Here is a 24,935-nt window from a genome sequence, read left to right on the forward strand (position 1 = left end):
CCAAAAGTTCAGTACTCAGTGGCCATGTTTTCTGCTGATTAAACCTAAAAAATAAAAAAACTAGTTATAAAAGAAAGAGAAAATAAAGATGTGCAGAGAAGCTGGACCCAGAGTTAGGAAATTGTGTGTTCAATCCCAGCTCTTCTTTGAGTCCAGCCACATCCTTGTCCTCAAGTCTAGTGAGACAAGTCAGACTCCTTACAATAAAATCCCCCTTATAGGCTGGTTCAGACTGAGTTTCATATACTGCACGCAAGTCAGTCCTAATCCCACTGCATATGGCAACTTGGCAGTTTAACCACAATATACCTTGCTAGCTCCATTCTGTGTTCTGACCACACTTCCATTCTATCACATACTCACACTGACCTAGCAGTCATTTTCCCCAAATTCAATTCTGTTCTTGAGCCCTGCAGTGCATTAACCTGGGATGACTTTCTTCCCTCCCCTTGACATGGAGAATGCCTCACATCTACTCTGAGATGTTGCATAAATGCCCCCACCCCCACTGTGAAGCTTTTTGAGTATCTGCTGCTCCCATATCCAAGCCAAAAGGCCACTCCATTCTCTGTGCTCTGTCCTTAGTATATGCTTCTTTGATTACACTGATCGCATTATATTGTAGAATTCCTACTTGCTTGTATACTATTTTGTAAGTTCTTTAAGGACAATGTCTGTGTATCTCCACTGACTAACACAAATAGAGAACACATGACCTGTACTTAATAAATGTTTGTTAAATCAGGTTATTCCAACAAAGCAAGTGAATTCGCCCTGGCCACACAGGCTGTAGCAAATGTGCTCCCAAAAGACATAATCAACTTCTTGTCTTAATATCTGATTAAGAAAGCAGTCTTTCATGAATAATGTCAATTTTGTGTTTGAACACAAGAGTAACTTAGACGTGAAATAAACTGATCAGGGGAAGCAGAGTCAACATCAGAAGCCCCGACATCCCCAATCCTATGGCATAAAAATCAGTAACTGAAATCTTATACCAGAGACATAGTTCATTCTCTTCTTTCTCATACTTTTTATAGTTATTCATTCTGCTAAATGCTTTTATGTCTAAATACACATCGACCCCTCTTGCACCATTTGCTTTTTGCACTGAAGTATTCTAAAACAAATTGGATTACTAAACCAAGCAAACACAAAAATTATCAGCTAATTTGAATACTTAGTTGAGTTTTTTTTCCTGAAGTGTTCTTCAACCTCAAATGTATACAAGAAAATAAATTTCCAATGGGTTAGGGGTTTTTTGTTGTTTTTAAAAGTGTATAATACATATAATATTATCTGGAGACCAGCAGAAAAAAGGGATTGTTTTGTTTTATACTCTACCCAGTAACCAAAACAAAGAAATAAGACACGATTTCTTTGTGGCTAAGCTGGTTTATTGAACTTTATGGAGGAAATGTAACAGTGACACTATTCCACAACAAAATTATTTAACTTTAGATTTCATGAGGAAACATGTATTTGCAATATTCTTTCAATAATTCATTGTTACTAATAGCTAACTATATTAGATTCTGGGGTAGTTTCCTTTAGTGCTCTCAAATTAAGACTTTTCCAAAACATATCTGATATTTCAATTATTTATTTTCAATTAGAGGTCACAGTTAAATTCCACAGATTTTTTAAATGTGTGATTTGTGCTTTAAAAATTAATAATTAGTTGCTAGATAGCTATCATTTCGGAAGTGACTTTCAACAGTCAAAGAAATGCTTTATAAATATTTTAAAATATTAAAAACTTTATCCCCATTCAACTGGTAGGTATGTTCTTTTCAAAAATAAAAACATATATATATATAAAAAATTAAAACAATAAATTGTTAAAAATGAGATACAAATATTTTAAAATAAATATTAAAGTGAAAAAATAAGTCCTTTCACAGAACTGTAAGGGATACTACTAACGCCTTACAAAAAGAAATAAAGTTACTCTTTTTAAAACCATAGTAACAGCAATAAAAAAACATAAATGTGCTTGGAAAGTCTATAAACTTTCTTCCCCAACTTTAGAAAATATTTTGAAAACCAATAAACAGAGTCTCTTCTTTAAAAAAAGTTGTTACACCCATCACAATTACTACAGTTGTCATTGTTTTATTACAAAAATAGTTATAAATCAAGATTTAGATACAAGTAAAACAATTTTTAATTTTTAATTCCAGCATGATTAAGAAAAATGATCTCTCTATATGCAAATAAAGCCAATTTTAGCTCTAATACTGAAAATGGAATAATCACTTCCTATAATTACTATTCTCAGTTAGCTCATTTAATAGAATTATCTTGTCTTTATAGTTAAATTGTCCAATTAGGACCACCATGATCAACAAAAATCTTAAACTAGATTAGATTACACTTTTAGTTGATTTCCCACATTCTGAAAACACTGTAAGTACAATAATCTTTTGGCTTCATTTCCTCCAAAATTATTAAGGACAGTAATCTATCAGAATTAGTGAATGTGAACACTTCAGTTAAAGTCTTGGCTTACATTCCACTTATGTAAGTAGTTTAATATGTAAGCTTGCTATATTTTATGTGCAAAGACTTAAATTCAAAATTAAAGTATTTAGGTTAAAAAACTTTTGAAATATTCTTTCCATCATTGAAGGATAGAAAAGATATTTTTCAGTATCTAATTTATCTTTCATACTGAGGAGGAATAGCTTGTTGTGACCATAAAATTTAGATATCTTAAAAATTGATATGACACAATACTATTACAGAAATACATATGGACTAATAGCAATTAGAGTTATGCCTTCACAGCTACAATCCAAATGGAAGTTGATTTGTTAACTTGGCATTTAGTCATTAAATTTATTGGAGTTGACAGGAGAGCAAGTGATATGGTACCAGATACACTGCTTGAAATTACTAAAAGCTAAGTAAGAACAGGTCTCCTGTGTTAGCTAGGAGCTATGTTTACCTATTTTCCCCCAAGTTACAACTCTTCATATGCTTTTGGTTAGTTTTTCACTGTTTAAAGATATCAAAATAAAATATAAAGCACCTTACAATGTCACTTCATTTGCCTTAAGATCTGACTTATTTTTGCATATGTTAATGGGATTTAGTAAGAAAGCAACTCATCTCTTTTTAAAAGTAACAATGATTTCTGTATATCTGATTAATATTAATTAGAAACATCAAACAACTAGAACTCTTGGAAAAGTCATTCTTTATGGACTGGGAACCAGAAAACATTCTATGCCTTCTAATCCCACTGAAACTAAAGTCTTGGTTCTAAAACATACCAATAACAAAATTAAATATGCTAATAAAACAGAGGAAGGCCAGATGCAGTGGTGAGCACTTGTAGTCCCAGTTACTTGGGAGGCTAAGGTGGGAGAATTCCTTGAGCCCAGGAGCTCAAGGCCAGCCTGGGCAATACAGCAAGACCCAGTCTCTAACAGAAAACAAAAAAAGAACTCTGGGTAGAGGCTAATACCAGTTTTCATCCTATTAAGAACACTTCCCATTCAAAGGACATATCATTAGGTGTGTGTTAAAACGTTAACACTTTTTTTCCAATCCTAGGAAATGACCCTTTAAATTGCAGCATGTTCTCATTTTAAGCCTCCTTCATTGAGCTCTAGATGGAGAGATGTTCTGCTTCATTCTATCTGTGCTTCATTTTCAACCTCACCTGAAAACCAACTTTTCCTTGTGCTGTCACAGTGACAACTTAAGTAGATACAAAATACAAAAGTGTGACAATGAGAAACAGCAAAGTGTCAAGATGACCCAATATAGTTGAGATTAAATCTTATGACTTATAACTGTCATATTTCAGAAGTATTTCTTTAGTCAAAATTAGATAATACAATAGAGACTGTTATTTAGCACCAGCATGACATTGCAGGCTTTGGTTCAGACTTCAGGATAATTCCATCATCAGGGGGTTGACTAAGCATTAACGGTTTGTGGCTCTTAAGCTTATGAGCCAAGGTCATAAATATGGCTTCTACATGGTCATTATCATTGGGGTTTTTAGCGGAGGTTTCAAATAAAGGCATACTGTGTGTGTCAGCAAATTTCTGTGCCAAGTCTGTGGGCACCTGAATGGCACTTCTCAAGTCACATTTATTTCCAACAAGAATCCGTGGTATATCGTTGGCTAGCAAATGTTGTTTGCATTCCTCTATCCAAGATGGTAGGCTATGAAAACTAGCCATGTTGGTCATGTCATACACAAAGACAACAGCATGTACATTTCTGTAGTAGTGTTGAACCATGCTCTTTCTGAATCGTTCTTGTCCTGCTGTGTCCCATAACTGGATCTGAAAATGGGAGGAAAAAGAGGAAAACTGAAAATCTTATTCTAATTATACATATCAAGAAATTCATCATCTTGCATTGTCTTTACTACCTCTTCACTTAAAATATTTTGATTTCTCCCTTCCATAATGCTTTTTCAATGTTATCTATGGGATCCAGACTTCATAATACCAGTTATCTCACAATTAAGTTATAATATAAATATTGGAACAAATATTTCAATACAGAATTTTCTAAATTTTGTAAATTCAATTTGTTTAAATAAAATTATACCTCAAAATTTTATTTTAAAATGTCAAGAGAAAAATATATCAGGTGTTAATCATGTTAAGCATTTAATTCCTGTAAATTTGGTTACTTATGCTCCTCTTTACCTTTTACTAGTCTAATTTAAAATATTAAATCTAGGAAAGATGTTAATTGTTATAAGGTTGAGTCTCCAAACAAACATATACATGTATATGCATGTCTATGAAATCCAGACCCCTTGAAAATTTAAGAAGGCTAGAAAAAAAGCAAGAATAAAAAGATTCAACATACAATTAAAATGCTTAAAACTATAAATGTCAAAACTTACTACAAAGCTACAGTAATCAAGACTGTGAAACTGGCCTAAGATTAGACACATAGATCAATAAAACAGAACTGAAGATCCAGAAATAAACCCATATATCTATGGTCATTTTTAACAAGAGTACCAAGACAATTCAACAGCAGGAAAGATTAGCCATTTCAATAAATGGTGCTGGACAACATGCAAAAAATGAGGCTGGATCCCTACCTCACAGCATATATAAAAATGAACTCAAAATATATCAAAGACCTAAATTTAAGAGCTAAAATTGTAACTGTTTGTAACCCTGGATTAGGAAATGATTTCTTAGATATGATACCTAAAGCATAAGCAACCGAAGAAAACAATAGATAAATTGGACTTCATCAAAATTAAAAATATTTGTACAGCCAGGCATAGTGGCTCAGCACTTTAGGAGTCCAAGGCATCAGGGTCTTGAACCCCAAAGTTCAAGACCAGCTTGAACAAATAAAATTGGAGGGTGGAGCAAAATGGCAGAATAGAAAGCTCCACCTATCATGCCCCAACCCCACTGCAAGTATACCAAGTTAATAACTACACAGAAAAAAACAACTTCATAAGAACCAAAAAATCAGGTGAGCACTCATAGTACCTAGTTTTAACTTCATATTGCTGAAAGAGGAACTGAAGAGATAGAAAACACAGTCCTGAATTGCCAGTGCACCCCACAACACACACACACACACACACACACACACACACCCAGCGGCAGCAGTGTGGTATGGAAAGCTTCTCTTGGCACCAAGAAAAGGAGAACACAGCAATTGTGAGGCACTGAACTCAGTACTGTCCTGTTAGAGCAGAAAGGAAAACCGGACCAAACTCAGCTGATGTCTACCCAAAGAGGGAACATTTAACCCAGTCCCAGCCAGAGGGGAATCACCAATCCTGGCAGTCCAAACATGAGTTCCCACAAACCTTGCCACCCTCAGCTACAGTGCTATGTGTCTCGAAGTAAACCTGAAAGGCAGTCTAGGCCACAAGGATTGCAACTCTGAGGCGAGTCCTAGTGCTGAACTAGGCCCAGAGACAGTGAATTGGGGCAGGCAAAAGACATACTGAGACTCTAGCTAGGGCAGCCAAGGGAGTGCTGCCATCACCCCTCCCCTAACCCCAGACTGCACAGCTCACAGCTCCCCAAAAAAACCACTTCCTTCCATTTGGGGAGAGGAAAGGAGAGGGAAGAGTGGGAAGGACACTGTCTTGATCTTGGATACCAGCTCAGCCACAGCAGGATAGTACACTGGTCAGAGTTGTGAAGCCTCCATTCCAGGCCTTAGCTCCTAGATAACATTTCTAGATACACCTTGGGCAGAAAGGAATCTGCTGCCTTGAAGGAAAAAATCCAGTCCTTGCAGCATTTATCACCGCTAATTGAAGAGCCCTTGGACCCTGAAAAACCAGCAGCCATACCCAGGCACTACACTGACAAACTTGGGTAAACCTCTGAGACTTGCTGGCTGAAAGTGAGACTCAGCACATAATTAGCTGTGGTGGCTATAGGGCAAAACTCCTTCTGCTTGAAAAAAGCAGAGGCAGAAGTAAAGGGGACCTTGTCTTGTACCTTAGGTACCAGGATGGCCACAGTGGGGTGGAGCACCAAGAGGGCTCTTGGAGTCCCAGATTTCAGGACTTGACTCTTGGACAGCATTTTTGGACCTGCCCTGGGCCAGAGGGGACCCTACTACTCTGAAGGATGAGGTCCAGGACAGGCAGCATTCATGACAAGCTGATTCAAGAACACTTGGGCCTTAAGGGAACATTGGTGGCAGTCTGGCAGTACTCCTTATGGCCTGGGGTGGCAGTGGCTACAAGTGGGAAGCTCCTCTCCTTTGGAAAGAAGAGAAGAGTGGGAAGGACTGTGTCATTTGGTTTGAGTGCCAGCTCAGCCACAGTACAACAGAACACCAAGTAAACTAAGATTTTTAACTCTAGTCCCTGACTCCGGGAAGGCATTTCTGGACCAACCCAAGGTATAGGGGACCTTGCCACCCTGAAGAGAAGGACACAGGTCTGGCTGGCTTTGCCACTTGCTGATTGTAGAGTCCCAGGGCCTTGAGTGAACATAGGTAGTAGCCAGGGAGTGGTTACAGCCAAAGTTACAGCCTTGGGTGAGATACAGTGCTGTGCTGGCTTTAGGTCTAAGCTAGAGCAGTCACAGTGGTGGTGGTCACAGGGGTGCCTGCGTCACTCCACTCAGTATTAGGTGGCTTAGAACACAGAGAGACAGAGAGAGAGATGAGAGAGAGAGAGAGAGAGAGAGAGAACGAGACTCTGTATGCTTGGAAGAAAGTAAGGGAAGGGAACAAGAGTCTCTACCCTGCAATCTAGACAATCCTCCTGGATCTTGTCCAAGACCATCAAGGTGGTACCTCTACAAGTCTGGAAGACCACAGTGCTACCGGGCTTAGGGTGTCCCCTAAGGCAGATACAGTTGAGATCACAACACTCAAGTCCTTTCAGATATCTGAAAATCCTTCCGAAGAAGGACAGCTACAAATAAGCCCAGACAGTGAAGACCACAATAAATACCTAACCCTTCAATGTTCAGACAAAGAACATCTACTAGCATCAGCACCATCCAGGAAAACATGATCTCACCAAATGAACTAAATAAGGCAAAAGGGACCAATCCTGGAGAAGCAGACATATGTGACCTTTCAGAGGAGAATTCAAAACAGCTGTTTTGAAGAAACTCAAGATAATACAGAGAAGGAATTCAGAATACCACCAGATAAATTCAAGAAAAAGACTGAATAATTAATAAGAATCAAGCAGAAATGCTGGAGCTGAAAAATGCAAAGGGCATATTGAAGAACACATCAGAGTCCTTTAACAGCAGACTTGATTAAGCAGAAAAAAGAATAAACAAGCTTGAAGACAAGCTAATTGAAAATATACTGTCAGAGGAGACTAAAGCAAAAAGAATAAAGAACAAGGAAGCATGCCTATAGGATCTAGAAAATGGCCTCAAAAGGGCTAATCTAAGAGCCATTGGCCTTAAAGAGAAGGTGGAGAAAAAGGACAGAGATACAAAGTTTATCAAAAGGGATAATACAGAAAACTTCCCAAACCTAGACAAAGATATCAGTATTCAAATATAAGAAGGTTACGGAACACTAAGCAGATTTAACCCAAAGAAGACTGCCTGAAGACATTTAATAATCAAACTCCCAAATGTCAAGAATAAAGAAAGGATCCTAAAAGCAGCAAGAGAAAACAAACAAATAACATACAGTGGGGCTCCAATAAGTCTGGCAGCAGATTTTTCAGTGGAAACCTTACAGGCCAGGAGAGAGTGATGTATTTCAAGTGCTGAAGGAAAAAAACTTTTACCCTGGAATAGTCTATCTGGCAAAAATATCATTCAAACATGAAGGAGAAATAAAGACTCCCAGACAAACCAAAGCTGAGAGGTTTGATCAATACCAGACCTCTGTTACAAGAAATGCTAAAGGCAGCACTTCAATCAGAAAGAAAAGGATATTAACAAGCAATACAGAATCACCCAAAGATAAAAAATTCACTGGTAATAAGTACACAGAAAAACACAGAAACTCTTATCCTAAGCAGAAAGACTAAATGATGAACCCATCAAAAATAATAACTGCAACAACTTTTCAAGACATAATCAATACAGTAAGATATAAATAGAAATGAGAAAAAGTTAAGAAGTGGGAAGGATAAAGTTAAGGCATACAGTTTACATGTTTTTTTCTGTTTGTTTATGTAAAGAGTGTTAACTTATTATCAGATGATGTGGTTTGGCTGTGTTCCCACCCAAATCTCATCTTGAATTTCCACATGTTGTGGGTGGGAGGGACCCTGTGGGAGGTAACTGAATCATCGGGGTAGGTATTTCCCATGATAGTGAATAAGTCTCAAGAGAGCTGACAGTTTTGAAAAGGGGAGTTTCTCTGTACAAGCTCTCTTCTCTTGTCTGCCACCATGTGAGATGTGCCTTTCACCTTCTGCCATGATTGTGAGGCCTCCCCAGCCACGGGGAACTATAAGTCCAATAAACTTCTTTCTTTTTTAAAATTGCCCAGTCTCAGGTCTTTATCAGCAACATAAAAATGGACTAATACATCAGGTTAAAATAATGTGTTATAAGATATTACTTGCAAGCATCATGGTAACCTCAAGCCAAAAAATATACAATGGATACACAAAAAGCAAAAAGCAAGAAACAAAATCCTATCACCAGAGAAAATTACCTTCACTAGAGGAAGACAAGAAGGAAAGAAGGAAAAAACCAGAAAACAAAATAACAAAATAACAGGAGTAAGCAAAATTAAATACCTAGAAATTAACCAAAGAAGTTAAAGACCTCTACAATGAAAACAATACAACACTGATGAAAGAAATTAAAGAGTACCCACACAAAAATAGAAAAACATTCCATGTTAATGGATTGGAAGAACCAATATTGTTAAAAATGTTGATAGTACCAAATTAATTTACAGATTCAATGCAATCTCTATCAAAATACCAATGATACTCTTGACAGAAATAGGAAAAACAATAATAAAATTTATATGGAACCACAAAAGACCCAGAATAGCCCAAGCTCTCCTAAGCAAAAAGAACAAAACTGAAGGAATCACATTACTTAACTTTAAACTGTACTTCAGGGATGTAGTAACCAAAACATGGTACTGGCATTAAAACAGATACACAGACCAATGGAATAAAATAGAGAATACAAACACAAATCCATACACCTACAATGAACTCATTTTTGACAAAAGTACCAAAAACATACACCGAGAAAAAGATAGTCTCTTCAATAAATGGTGCTGGCAAAACTGGATATTCATATGCAAAATAATGAAACTAGACGCTTATCTCTCACCATATACAAAAATCAAATCAAAATGCATTAAAGGCTTAAATCTAAGACCTCAAACTATGAAACTACTATAAGACAACATTGGGGAAAATCTTCAGGACACTGGTCTGGGCAAAGAGTTCTTAAGCAATATCCCACAAGCACGGACAACCAAAGCAAACATGGACAATGGAATCACTTCAAGTTAAAAAGCTGGTACACAGCAAAGGAAAGAAACAACAAAATGAAGAGACAACCCACAGAATGGAAGAAAATATCTGCAAACTACCCCTCTTATAAGGGATTAATAACCAGAATATATAAGGAGCTTAAACTCAATAGCGAAAACTCTAGTAATCTAACCAAAAACAGGCAAAAGATTTAAACAGACATTTCTCAGCTAATTTTTGTATTTTTAGTAGAGACCGGATTTCACCACATTAGTCAGGCTGGTCTCAAACCCCTGACCTCAGGTGATCTGCCCATCTTGGCCTCCCAAAGTGCTGGGATTACAGGCATGAGCCACGGAGCCTGGCTTGAATAGACATTTCTCAAAAGAAGACATACAAATGGCAAACAGGGCCGGGCGCGGTAGCTCATGCCTGTAATCCCAGCTACTCAGGAGGCTGAGGCAGGAGAATTGCCTGAACCCAGGAGGCGGAGGTTGCGGTGAGCCGAGATCGCGCCATTGCACTCCAGCCTGGGTAACAAGAGCGAAACTCCGTCTCAATAAAAAAAAAAATGGCAAACAGGTATATGAGAAGGTGTTCAACACAACAATCAGAGAAATGCAAATCAAAACTACCATGAGATATCATCTCACTCCAGTTACAATGGCTTCTATCTAAAAGACAGGCAATGACAAATGCTGGGGAGGATGTGGAGAAAAGGGAACCTACATACACTGTTGGTGGGAAGGTAAATTAGTATAACCACTATGGAGAACAGTTTGGAAGTTCCTCAAAAAACTCATATGCTGGAGCAACCATATGATCCAGCAGTCCCACTGCTGGGGATATACCCCAAAGAAAGGAAATCAGTATACTGAAGAGATCTGCACTCTCACATTTTTTTGCAGCACTATTTATAACAGCTAAGATTTGGAAGCAACCTAAATGTCCATCAACAGATGAATATATAAAGAAAATGTGGTACATATGCACAATGGAATACTATTCAGCCATAAAAAAGAATGAGATCCAGTCACTTCCAACAACACAGATGTAACTGGAGATCATTACGTTAAAAGAAATAAGCCAGACAAAGAAAGAAAAACATCACATGTTCTCACTAATTTGTGGTATCTAAAAATCAAATCAATTGAATCATGGACATAGAGAGTAGAAGGATGGTTACCAGAGGCTGGGAAGGGTAGTGGGGCAAGGGTAATGGGGCTTGGGGGTAGGGGAGGTGGGGATGGTTAATGGGTACAAAAAAAATAGAATGAATAAGACCTACTATTTGATAGGCAACAGAGTGACTATAGTCAATAATATTTTTAAATAACTTAAATAATGTAATTGGTTTTGTTTTTTGTTTCTTGAGACAGGGCCTTGCTCTGTTGCCCAGGCTGGAGTACAGTAGCATGATCCCAGCTCACTGCTGCCTTGACCTCCTGAGCTCAAGGGATCCTCCTGCCTCAGCCACCTGAGTAGCTGTGAGCCAACATACCCAGCTAATTTTTTAAATTTTTTTTGTAGAGACGGGTTTTTGCCATATTGGCCTGGCTGGTCTAAACTCCTCAGCTCAAGCAATCTGCCTGCCTAAGCCTCCCAAAGTGTTGGGATTACCAGCAGGAGCCACTGCACCTGGCCTGGACTGTTTATAACTACTCAAAGGATAAATACTTGAGGGGATGAATGAATACCCCATTCTCCATGATGTGCTTATTTCACATTGCATGTCTATATCAAAATATATCATGTACCCCATAAAATATATACACCTACTAAGTATCCATAAAACCTTTTTTTTTGAGACAGAGTGTCGTTCTGTTGCCCAGGCTGGAGTGCAGTGGCGCAATCTCAGCTCACGGCAACCTCCACCTCCTGGGTTCAAGCGATTCTCCAGCCTTAGCCTTCTGAGTAGCTGGGACTACAGGCATGCACCACCATGCTTGGCTAATTTTCGTATTTTTAGTAGAGACAGGGTTTCACCATATTGGTCAGGCTAGTCTCAAGCTCCTGACATTGTGATCTGCCCACCTCAGCCTCCCAAAGTGCTGGGATTACAGACGTGAGCCACCATGCCCAGCCCATAAACACTTACAAAAATTAAAAAAAAAAAAAAAAAAAGAAGGGAATGATCCAAGATGGCCGATCGCCAACATCCTGGGATTGCAGCTCTCAGTGAAGGCGTGGAGAACTAGAGGACGCCACACTTACAGACAAATTCTGCTCACTCACGGAGCAGAAGATCCCCAGTGGAGGAAACACACAGGTCGCCAGCACGACCGCGCGGGAGCTCTCAGAGCAGAGTAAACAGGTTTGGAGGACCCACATGGGCCCCCAGCACAACACCAGAGCCCGGCACAGCGGCTGTGACGGCACCTGGGGCGGCAGCGCTCAGCGCAGAAACGCTCGGTGCAGAGTAAACAGGACCGGTTCCCCTTCTGACCAAGGTTTGGAGCCCCGGGAAGGCAGAGTCGCCTACTACGGACACAAGAAGGAAGCCAGACAGGAGAATCTTGGGAAGAAAAGCACCATCAGTTTTAACGCAGCTGCTCTGGCCCTGGGAACTAACAACCTGGACGCCCACTCAAGAGACCTAATCTGAAAGTTGGTAATTTCAAAGACGACAGGAGGATAAATTTACAATGACGGGAAGAAACCAGCGTAAAAAAGCTGAGAACACTCAAAGTCAGAACGCCTCTCCCTCTAAAGATGATCACAGTTCCACATCGACAATGGAACAAGGCTTGATGGAGAAGGAGCGTATCCCAATGACAGAAATACTCTTCAGGGAATGGATAATAACAAACTTCGGTGAGTTAAAAGAACATGTTGTAGCCCAACGTAAAGAAACTAGGAACTTTGAAAAAAGGTTTGATGAAATCCTATTGAGAATAGACAACTTAGAGAGGAGTATGAGTGAATTAATGGAACTGAAGAATACAATACAGGAACTCCGAGAAGTATGCACAGGTTTAAACACTCGAATTGTTCAAGCAGAAGAAGGGATATCAGAGGTCAAAGTCCAACTTAATGAAATAAAACGTGAAGAAAAGATTAGAGAAAAAAGGATAAAAAGGAATGAGCAAAGTCTCCAAGAAATGTGGGACTATGTGAAAAGACCAAATTTACGTTTGATAGGTGTACCTGAATGCGACAGAGAGAATGAATCCAAGCTGAGAAATAGCCTTCAGGATATTATTCAGGAAAATTTTCCTAAACTAGCAAAGCAGGTCAACATTCAACCCCAGGTAATACAGAGAATACCACAAAGATATTCCTCGAGAAGAGCAACCCCAAGGCACATAATCATTAGATTCACCAGGGTTGAAATGAAGGAGAAAATACTAAGGGCAGCCAGAGAGAAAGGTCAGGTTACCCACAAAGGCAAGCCTATCAGACTTACAGCAGATCTCTCAGCAGAAACTCTACAAGCCAGAAGAGACTGGGGGCCAATATTCAACATCCTCAAAGAACAGAACCTTCAGCCCAGAATTTCATATCCAGCCAAACTAAACTTCACAACTGAAGGAAAAATAAAATCTTTTATGAACAAGCAAGTACTCAGAGATTTTATCACCACCAGACCTGCTTTACAAGAGCTTTTGAAAGAAGCATTACACACAGAAAGAAACAACCAGTATTAGCCTTTCTAAAAATACACCAAAAAGTAAAGAGCACCAACATAAAGAAGAATTTACACCAACGAATGGATAAAACAGCCAGTTAACATCAAATGGCAGTAACCCTAAATTTAAATTGACTAAATCCCCCAATCAAAAGACACAGCCAAAACCCAACGGCATGTTACATCCAGACCTGTTTCACATGGAAGGATACACAAAGACTCAAAACAAAGGGATGGAGAAAGATTTACCAACCAAATGGAGAGCAAAAATAAATAAGTAAAAAGCAGGAGTTGCAAATCTCGTATCGGATAAAACAGATTTTAAAGCAACAAAGATACAGTGGTAAAAGGATCAATGCAACAACAAGAGCTAACAATCCTAACACCCAGATATATAAAGACTTAGACTCAATGAGACAGAAAATTAATAAGGATATCAAGGACTCGAACTCAGATCCAGAACAAGTAAACTTAATAAATATTTATAGAGCTCTCCACTTCAAATACACAAAATATACATTCTTGTCAATACCACATCACACCTCCTCGTAAGTTTAAATGAAACATTGATTGGCCATTATTAATACCCAATTTTTTTCAGAATAAAGCAATATTTCCGTTTACTCTCCCTCTTTCTCTTTCTCTTTCTTCCTCTCCTTTACTTTTTTTTATTGTTTAATTTTTTCTTTCCTTCTCTCAAAAAAAAGAAATCAACTTGTAAACCTCTAGATCCAGGTCGGCAATGTTTCTCGCATTGCTTGATTTCCTTCCTTCCCTTCCCTCCCTCCCTCCCTCCCTCCCCCCTTCTTCCCTTCCTTCCTTCCTTCCTTCCTTCCTTCCTTCCTTCCTTCCTTCCTTCCTTCCAAAAAAAAAACCAAAATGTTTTTCCATTAAAAGGAATGAAGGAAGGGAGGGAGGGAGGGAGGGAGGGAGGGAGGGAGGGAGGGAGGGAGGGAGGGAGGGAGGGAAAAAGACAACATAGGGAGACCCTGTCTCTTTAAAAAAAAAAAAAAAAAAAAGCAGGAGGGCTGTGAGGGGCCGGGCACAGTGGCTCTAATTCCAGCACTTTGAAAGGCTAAGGCAGGCAGATCACATGAGTTCAGGAGTTCATAACCAGCCTGTCCAACGTGGTGAAACGCCATCTCTACTAATAATACAAAAATTAGCCAGGTGTGGTGGCAGGAGTCTGCAGTCCCAACTACTTGGGAGGTTGCAGTGAGAGAATCACTTGAGCCTGGGAGACAGAGGCTGCAGTGAGCCGAGATATGCCACTGCAGTCCAGCCTGGGTGACAGAGCAAGACCCTGTCTCAAAAAAAAAAAAAAAAAAGTTTGTGCTTCTAAGGACACTATCAAAATGAAGAGACAACTCACAGAATGGGAAAAAAAAACCTGCAAATAATCTGAGGTCAGACATGAGGACCCCTGTAAAACCAGCACGTTGGGAGGCCACAGTGGGCAGATTGCTTGAGCTCAGTAGTTCGAAACCAGCCTGGCCAACATAGCAAAACCCTGTCTCTACCAAAAATACAAAAAATTAGCAGGTCATGGTGGCACAGCCTGTAGTCTTAGCTACTCAGGAATCCGAGGGACAAGAATCGCTTGAACTTGAACCTGGGAGGTGGAGGCTGCAGTGAGCTGAGATCTTGTCAGTGTATTCTAGCCTGGATGACAGAGCAAGACTATGTCTCAAAAAAAAAAAAAAAAAAAAAAACATTGAAATTCTATCTTTAGCATTTAGAAAGATATTTTGGTAATAAATTGGATGACCTATATAAATGCTGTCCAAGGAAACTAGAGCTGATTTTTTTTTTCTTTTAATAACATTTTCTGTAACTCAGATGTTCAAGCATCACTTCATCAATTAAAAATGACTTATAGTGTTTTAAACAAAGTATATGCACAAGATAAAAAATAAAAAGCACACAAAAAGGACACATACCAAAATATTAACAATGGTTGTCTCCAAGATAATTTCTCCCTTTATTTCTACTTTTATATTTTCCTTCCTAAACATGCATGTCTTTTATAAAAACAAACTAAACTAAAAAAAAAAAAAAATGGTTACACAGAGTTTAGACCTGCCTCAAAGAACTGTGGATGTCCTCAACAAATGTAAGTGGTAATGATAAATTTTAACCCCAGGCCAGATGCAATGACTCACACCTGTAATTCCAGCACTTTGGGAGCCTGAAGTGATAGGATTACTTAGTTCAGGAGTTTGAAACCAGCTTGGGCAACACAGTGAGATCTTGTCTCTACCCAAAATAATTTAAAAAAATGAGCTGGGCATGGTGGTATGCACCTGTGCTTCCAGTTATATGGGAGGCTGAGGTGGGAGGATCGCTTGAGTTCAAGAGATCAAGGCTGCAGCGAACCATACTCATGCCACTGTAATCCAGTCTGAGTGACAGAGCAAGATATTGTCTCCAAAAAATAAAAAAATAAAAATAAAAAATGTAACCCTAGGAAAACGCTTTGTTTTTAGATGAGACTGACTAAACAGTATTCCTCTTCCCATTGATCCTGTTCAAAATTCTATGCTTTCTAATCATATCAAGTGTTCTAGAACACAGAGGTATGAAATAACCGCCCTTTTTTTTTTTTTTTTTTTTTTTTGAGACAAGGTCTCAGTCCCTGAGGCTGGAATGCAGTGGTGCAATCATGGATCACTGCAGCCTCGACCTACGAGGCTCAATCCTCCTGCCTCAGCCTCCCGAGCAGCTGGGACCACAGGCGTGTGTCACTAGGCCCAGCTAAGTTTTGTAATTTTTGTAGAGATGGGTATCTCACTATGTTGCCCAGGCTGGTCTCAAACTCCTGGGCTCAAGTGATTCTCCTGCCTTGGCTTTGGGATTACAGGCAGGAGCCATCATGCCCAGCCTGAAATAACTCTTTACACTTTACTGGAGAGCCATAAAAGTAACTAATAAGTTAATGAGGCCTTTACAAAGGAATATCTAAAAAGAAGCTTCAAAATTTCTCTCACGGAATAACTAAATCATGTGAAGGCTTAGGGCTACTGCTGCCTGCTGCTTTCCAGGCCTACACACTGAGATGAGAAGGCAAGGAGACGAGAAAGGAGCAGCAAGAGACCCAGCCAATAAACGACAGGACGACTGACTAAAAACTGTTGGCTATAAAAGGCTAGAGAAAACTTTGAAGGAGACAGACAGACACTAGGTGAAAAGCAAAGCCTAGAAAACTCTTGAGGCTTAGCTATGAGTGGAATCGTTCATGATGTTTAAAAAAGAAGAGAGGACGACACTTTTGGACTCAAGGAAGTGAAATGGTTTCATCTGGTAAATGTTAAATTAGGAAATATTTTCAGAGAAATTTTTCCCAATTTAATACTTAAATATCTTAAGAAAAAATGACTAATATGTGCTCACACAAATCTTATTCCCATTTTAAACCTTATAAAACATACTAGCCCAGGTGTGGGGGCTCACGCCTATAATCCCAGCATTTTGGGAGGCTCAGGCAGGTGGATCACTTGAGGTCAGGAGTTCAAGACAAGCCTGGCCAACATGGTGAGACCCCATCTCTACTAAAAATACAAAAAAACTAGCCAGGCGTGGTAGTGCATACCTTTAATCCCAGCTATTGGAGAGGCTAAGGCAGGAGAATTGCTTGAACCTGGGAGGCAGAGGTTGCAGTGAGCCAACATTGCGCCACTGCACTCCAGCCTGGCAACAGAACAAGACTCCATCTAAATATATATATGTTATTATTTTTTATGACAGGGTGTCATTCTCGCCCAGCCTGGAGTACTGTGGCACAATCCTGGCTCCCTATAACCTCCATCTCCCATGTTCAAGTAATCCTCCCTCCTCAGCCTCCTGAGTAGCTGGGACTACAGGAGTGTGTCACCACACCCAGCTAATTTTTGTGGTTATTTTCTTTCATTTCAAAAAAATTTTGGCCGGGTGCGGTGGCTCATGCCCATCATCGCTTGAACCTGGGAGGCGGAGACTGCAGTGAGCTGACATCATGCTACTGCACTCCAGCCTGGGCAACAGAGCAAGACTCAATCTCAAAAAAAGAAAAACTGCTATATATATATATGTTATATATGTATACATAGTTACTTTATATAATGCTTCATGAATCTCGACTTAAATTCCAATATCAAGTTTTAACAAAAATGGCAACCCAGCTACTGCTAATCCTAATAGTAGATTCCTGTTGTTCATGACAGCTCTTTTGGTAGTTTTATTATCCAAATGAGAAATGATCTGACTTTAAATTGATTTAATACTGTTTTTGCTTGACCTAAAATGTTAAAGGTTTTAATCCAAATTTTCCATCTCTGATTAGCTATCAAATTTCCTTTTCCCCTATTCTTTCAAAGAACATATTTTTATTCTTTCACATAAAAGATCATCTACATAAGAACTACATAAGAGCTTCTATTAATAATTTAAGTTGTAAAACAACATCATAACTGGTATTAGAAACATCTCAAGAGATTACTTTTTGCTTTTTATATGTGAAGTAGAAATGTGTGTATCCGGTGTACAGAATCAAATGGCAAATCTTTGAAATAAATTTTGGCTTCCTGGGATCTCTCTGAACCTCCACTGGTTCTGAATACTGGCAATTCATGTATAGGTCTGTGTTTACTTAAACCTGTTAAAATTTAAAAATAAATAAATAAATAAATTTTAGCTTCCTAAGAAGACAAGTAACAAATTTTGTGACTATTTGAAAGAAATACTGCCTTTAAAATTAAGAATTTGGGCTGGGTGCTGTGGCTCACGCATGTAATCCCAGCACTTTGGGAGGCTGAGACAGGTAGATCAGTTCGAGACCAGCCTGGGCAACATGGAGAAATCCCATCTCTACAAAAAACACAAAAATGAAATGAAGAATGAAGAATTTAATTACAGAATAATAAAGGTGGTAAGGAAGAGAGCAAGCAGTGAGAGAAAGGACACAAAGGCAACACCTGTATTCCTAGTACTGTCACCAACTTGTATAACCTTGATCCAGTCATTTAGCCTTTCAAGAGGGCATTTTAACCTTAAAAGCTGGGCAAACTTATGCAACATTATGGGCTCATCTTTTTTTTTTTCAATTAGTTATTGCCTTAGAGGAAAAAATATGGAACAGTAATCTTAGTTATCTATCCTTTCTTCCTATTCTTCCACTGCCCCCCCTTTTTTTTCCATTACCATCTCTCTCCTGAAGGAGTAAGCATTTACTCTTACACTATTAATATTGATTTGGGGTTTAGCACATTCCAAGTACTCACCAGGCATTCTGCTAAGTCCTTTATATGCATTTATTTAATATATGGAAACCTATGCAATAATTACTCAATCTTCAAATGAGGAAATTGAGGTTTAAGTAATTCACCCTAGGCCACAAAACAAGTAAGTCTTAAGGCCAGAATTTAAACCTGGACTAGCTGATTCTGTAGAGAATGCATGTTGTTTTCTCCAGCCTAACCCTCACATTCTCCCTTCTATTAATAGCACCCCATTTTCCTTGGGAATCAGCCCTCCCTGCTTTCAATTCACATGAACCACTGGTTCCCAGGCAGGGTGTTTGACCTAGGTCTGACCAATCAGACCATTGCACCCCTGCACTACCATAGTTTAGGAATGGCCCTGTAGGACTGTTCTTAGAACTGGCAAAGAAAATTTACTTCTGGGCGTTTTAGTTATATGAAACAACAAATTCCCTTTTTGCTTAAACTAATTTTTTAGTGTCCTAACACAGTCTCCAAAGCAAAAGATCTTGACCACTGATTCCAGAGAAGTAAGTAATTCTCTCTTCTCACCACCGCTGAATGTACACTCCAATGCTGCCATCTTCATAAGAAATAGAAGAGAATCACAGCCTTCTGAAATCAGATTGGAAGAACAACAGGAATTCTGACCTGGTTCCTGGGATCCTTCAGATAATAGGAAAGCTTGGGTCTGTGAAAATGTGTATTACTTATACCATGCCAGCCCCAGGACCAAATCCCAGCAATTGAAAGTCTGTCAGACCAGACCCAAACTACCCAAAAGTTTCTGAGCTAAGGGATCACAAGATTCCTGAGTATTCTTAGGATACCTTAACTGCTAATAGTCTCATTCACTGATTTCAATGCAAATCAATCAAATCAAGAGAACCAATTTGGTATCTCTCCAATCACCAGCACATTTTAAGAAGTAGCAATTTGATTTAAGGTAGGGAATAAGGTGACTTCATATAAAATATTTTTTTACTTATAAACATTAATTTACTTTTAATGAATATCAACACGGAACAATAATTAGGATAAGTAACCTACTTCATATTTTACATTTATACAGCATTCACTGAATGGCATCTTCATCATGCTATAAAAAAATTTAGGCCAAGCGCAGTGGCTCACACCTGTAATCCCAGCACTTCAGGAGGCCGAGGCAGGCTAATTATGAGTTTAGGAGATCAATACCATCCTGGCTAACACAGTGAAACCCCATCTCTACTAAAAATATAAAAAATTAGCTAAGCATGGTGGCACGCACCTATAGACCCAGATACTTGGGGGGGCTGAAGCAGGAGAACTGCATGAACCTGGAAGGTGGAGGTTGCAGTGAGTCAAGATCACACCACTGCACTCCAGCCTGGGTGACAGAGCGAGACTCCATCTCAAAAAAAAAAATTTTTTTTAATAAAATTTCCACTCTTCTCTCTAGGCATGTTACATTTTGTTCTACCTGCGCTTTCAAACTCCAACTTCATATGCATAATTATTTCTCCTGTGTGCAATTACTCATTAAATATTTGGTTTACCAGTGTGGGGAGAGGTCCTGATTATTTTCCACTAGTTAATATTAACATTTTGCACTTAACATTGGAACATTTCATTTCTACTGCTACAAAAAAAGTAAGCGACTGAAATGTTCAAGTAGGAACTGCTGACCTCTAACAGGGCGCTGGATTAAATACAAGACCAGGCTTTAATGAGTTGGTGTGTCTGCCATTGGAAAATGACTGTGCGAAATGAATACAGTTAGTCATAAAGAAGATACACAAATGAGGAAGGAGCATAAGGATTAGACTCAGGAGTCTCAATTTAAAAGCCAAATGTATTTTTATTTAAGTAATTCAATTTTATAATTTTATTAGACTTCCAAAATTTTGCAAACAAGATTTTCCTCTTTCAATTACACACATATACTGCATAGGAATGGATTAGCAGAGAAAGACATTCTTACATTTCATAAAATATTTTAATGGATTCTGAAAGGGCACTGCTGTTAAGTCATGCTCTCTGAAAATTTTCTAGTCCATGATTATCAAAACATTCAAAGCAGTATCTCATTTTTATCAAACAAATACTGTCTAGAATGGCATTTTACTAGTCAAATAACAGAACTTTCCAGCTTTAAGAAGAAAAATTAGGAAAAATGTCATTTTAGATCAGGCTCACAATTTCCGAAGACATAATGTGAATATTTCAGAAGCACTTAAAATGCATTACAGGTTAACAAAAAAAGCAGCAGAAGCAGCACATCGAATAAAGCTCTTTATATCACTTTTCCATTTCAGAAAAAAGGGCACTAAAAAAATTAAGCTCTCTGGTTTAAAAAAAAATGCCTAACATAGCTATATCTTTTCCTATTATAGAAATCTGAGAACATGTCTGTAGTCATTTCAACCACAATAAACATCTTTCTCAAGTCTCACCATTGATGGCACAAGTCAATGGCTAGGGACTTAGAAGAAAAACAATCTCAGTGTCGAAGTCCACATCAATATAACACGTTAGGCTAAAGTTAAGTAGAAATTAATACCCCCAAAAAATATTTTCTCCTTGCTCTTCTCAACCAGAATGGTCAACTCCGTGCACCCAGATTCATGATACCTGTGGATCTGTCTTTCCTATCACTGTTAGCACTCACCTCAGTAGTTAATTGACTTTATACACTGCGCATGCTTTATATTTTTTCAATACTATTATCTCTTAAATTTGCACCTGATTCGTTTGTGATCTTTGAGTAATAAAGGGCAACCCAGGAACAGAGAAAGGGCCCTCAAATCCTGACTCCTCCCCCACCCTGATTCTCTCCACTTTTGAAAGAATTTCCTACTTCCTATTTTTGTTTGTTTTTGTTTTCTAAATTTCTCTCCCCATGGCTGTTTACCTATGCCCTCCTCTATCACTGCTTGCAACTTTGGGTGTGTAACTGCAGAACTAACGGTGGCAAACAGGAAAAATAATGTTAACCCATCAGGAAAGACAAATAAACTTTTTAAAGGTACCAACTATGAACTGGTGCTTCATATATGTTCTCATCTGATCCTCACAGCAGCCTGATAAGGTATTATGATCTTAGTTTTTCAAAAGAAAAAAGCAGACTCTGAGAGGTTGAAGAATCTGCCTAAGGTCCAGGGTGACCAACTATTTCAGTGTGCCCGAGACAGGGGGTTCCTGGGATGTGAGACTCAGTTTTAAAACTTGGACGGTCTTGGGCAAAGTTGGTCACCCTATTAAGGACACACAGCCCATCCTTACCCTTTTGTAGGTTCAGATTTGAATCTAGGTTAGTTGGGCTCCAAAGTCCATGTACTTCCCAGATTCCTGCTTCTCCCAAACTGAACTCCCTTGGAACTTCAGAAGCTCCATTGTTTTTTCACTCCAAAGGCTTCTGGGCCAAATCTAATTCTGGTGAGAAATGTTTAGTCTCTCATTCTATCTTTTATTCTACAAGTATACAAATCTTTCTTAACTCCCTAATACAAAGCACCCCCAAAACCACCACTGACAGCTCATATGGGACATAAAATATTAACGTGAAAAATTAAAAGACAAAAGCACCAAAGAAGGGTTCCTTTCTTTTAACTCAGCTTACTTCTCCTCTACCACCATAAGCAGTATAACCCCTTGGGGTGGCGGGCAATGATTAGGGAACGGAAAAATAAACTGTTCTTGCCTCAAAGATATGCGTAGGAATGTCTGAAGCAAGCATGTTCTTCCCACCACTCCCCCGCCCCATCAAGAGACTGAGATAAAGATGATCACTGATTTAAAGCAGTAGTATAAGGCAGGGTAGTTCCACCCATGTTTTAAGGGGCGGTATCAACAGGTAGCATTTAGTGGTGGCTTGCAATGAAAGTGTGTCTAAGGTTTATACCATCAGGAGGCCTATACCTTGTCATTGATCCTCATTCCACTGTTACATTCCAACCCCTCAGAATCTCAAACCTGGCCTGGGGCCTATACTACCTTCTCCACTATTACTGTCACTCAGTGTCCCCAGTCTCAGAGGCCACCAATAACGACTTAAAGGGAATAAAGAATTGAGAATGTGTCATCATAAGAAATGCTTTTGGCAACCCGAGTAGGAACTATCACATATAGAACGTTTCTGCAGGAAAACAGATTTTTCTAAAATCAGTATCATACAGAAACTATTATAGCAAAACTGTATGCAAGAGAATACCTAAGTACTTCCTCAAAGGCAATGGGCTTTACTTCCACAACACCTAAGGCACCGCTCGAATGAATGTTTAATAACTATTACTAATTAAATGAATTTTCCATGCTCTCGAAAAACTCTGTTCATATTTCATTGACTCCCAGCACATGAGACACAGTCAATGCGTCAGTAGATACGCCCTACACTCCTGAAATCAAAGTGTGGTCCACGGACTAGCTGCACCTGCATCATCCGCGAGATTATCTAATCATAACCTGCGTTTTCAACAAGATCCCCAGGTAAATCACAGGTACACATAAGTTTCAGAAACAATTCCTTAGAAGTTTGCTGTACACTAATCCTTCCAATCCCCAACTCCAATTTCATCAGCGTGAGAAAAAAAATGGAGCAAACAGCATGCACAGGGCCGGCGACCAGCCCACAGTGGGGCTGGGACACCTGTCATCCCGTCCTCCCCGACAGCCCCCCATCCGCTCACCTTGATGCGCTCCCCATCAATCTCCACCGCTCGTTCTCGGAAATCCACCCCTATCGTGGCCTCGGTGCGGTCAGGGAAGCGGCCAGCGCAGAAGCGGTAGGTCAGGCACGTCTTGCCCACATTGGAGTCGCCGATCACGATTATCTTGAAGATGCGGGAGCGGGCCGGGGGCAGAAACCCTGAGGCCCCTGACACCGCCCCGCTAGACGAAAAGCTTGCCTCAAGCGAGGATTCCATCTCCTCAGCCATTTCCCCAACCCGCCCCAAACTGAGGCGGAGGAAAGGAGACACAGAGAGGCTGAGAGATTACGCCACCGCGAGCGCGCGCGCCCAGCCGGCCACTTTGGCTGCGCGACGTCCCAGGAGCCACCGCCCGCCAGCCCCAAGCGCGCCTGCGCACCTTCTCGCCCCGTCCTGCTCGCACAGGTGTGGCGCCCGCCCGCCCTGCCGCACTGAGCCGAGCGCCCGCGGCCCTACGCCCGGCGTCACTTGGGCTGGCGCCGGTCTACCTGGCAGGCGTGTGGTCTGTCGGGGGCTTGAGGGCGGCGCGGAAGACCAGCCTGCCGAGAGGCTGCGCCGAGCGCCCAAGCCCAGCGCCCTGGCTGACCCAGCCCCGCCACGTCCAAGGTTCCCGCCCTCTGCAGGAAGCGGCGCAATCACTCCGGGGGCGGGGAGAGAAAGACAGCTGAGAGGAAGGAGGTACCACGGCCGCTCTCTCGCGAGAGGGCCGCAGAGTCGCCTCAGACAGGGGCGTGTGCCTGGCGAGCGACGGTAAGGACGTCGCCGGACTCCGGCGTCGGGTTCGGTTCCGGCATCTACGTATCGTTGGGTCGCCCCGGAGAGGAGGCGGGTTCCCTCAGCCTGCCGCTAGGGATGTGGCGTCGGCTGCGCTTACCGCCGCCGCCTCTGTGAACTGCGGGAGTTGGGATAGAGTCCACGGCTGAATGGGTGGGACGCGAGACGTCACCGAAAGCCTGCCTTGCAGGAGGTGCACTTGGACGCTAGCTCTGGGCCGCGCTGAGTTTTGCAGTCTAAGGTCTTGGTAGGCGCATTGCTGTGGGCTGCCGGAGAGCAGACGGGAGTTCGAGGCCGCCTACTGCCTAGGTGCAGCCCATTTCGCTAGGCATCCCCAAGTCCCCAAGAATATCCGCGTGATCCTTGTGGCCAAAACTTGTTGGGCTAATGTCTCCAGCCCAAAAAGTAGAGCACATCACATGTCGGCCACCTGGGGGCATTGAAGGGAGTTACTAGGTGGAAATAAAACTTGTTATGCCCTAGTTATGTCTTAGTGCCTGAGTGACGATAATGTCGTGGTTAAAGATTGACGCACTTGGAGGTTGTCTTTGTCTACCTAAGGAAAATATCAATAGATTAAAACCCCAACCCTAAAGAATCTCCGTGAATTCTTCTGAGAAAACATGCTGTATTGTAATATAAAAGGTCCCAAATACACAAACAGATGGCTTTTTGTTAAAAGTTTGTTTTGTTTTTGCAGTGACATCTGTTTG

At 40.3% G+C, this 24,935-nt stretch overlaps 1 protein-coding gene across 1 annotated transcript; it reads right to left on the minus strand.

Moving 5' to 3' along the window:
• Positions 1-1,375: 1,375 nt before the first annotated feature.
• Positions 1,376-24,051, minus strand: RAB33B (RAB33B, member RAS oncogene family). The gene is made up of 2 exons (XM_002745344.6): positions 23,428-24,051; positions 1,376-4,304 (listed from the first exon to the last, which is right to left on the minus strand). The coding sequence occupies exons 1-2, from the start codon at positions 23,674-23,676 to the stop codon at positions 3,864-3,866; spliced, it is 690 nt and encodes a 229-aa protein (XP_002745390.1). The 5' UTR covers positions 23,677-24,051; the 3' UTR covers positions 1,376-3,863.
• Positions 24,052-24,935: the final 884 nt, after the last annotated feature.

Source organism: Callithrix jacchus, chromosome 3, assembly GCF_049354715.1.
Source record: "Callithrix jacchus isolate 240 chromosome 3, calJac240_pri, whole genome shotgun sequence".
Taxonomy (NCBI): domain Eukaryota; kingdom Metazoa; phylum Chordata; class Mammalia; order Primates; family Cebidae; genus Callithrix; species Callithrix jacchus.

Excerpts from the sequence above, each read along its gene's own strand:
- RAB33B (XM_002745344.6), bottom strand. The coding sequence starts at position 23,676 with ATGGCTGAGGAGATGGAATCCTCGCTTGAGGCAAGCTTTTCGTCTAGC. Across the intron at positions 4,305-23,427 it reads TTGATGGGGAGCGCATCAAG|ATCCAGTTATGGGACACAGC; the intron begins GTGAGCGGATGG and ends TCCCATTTTCAG.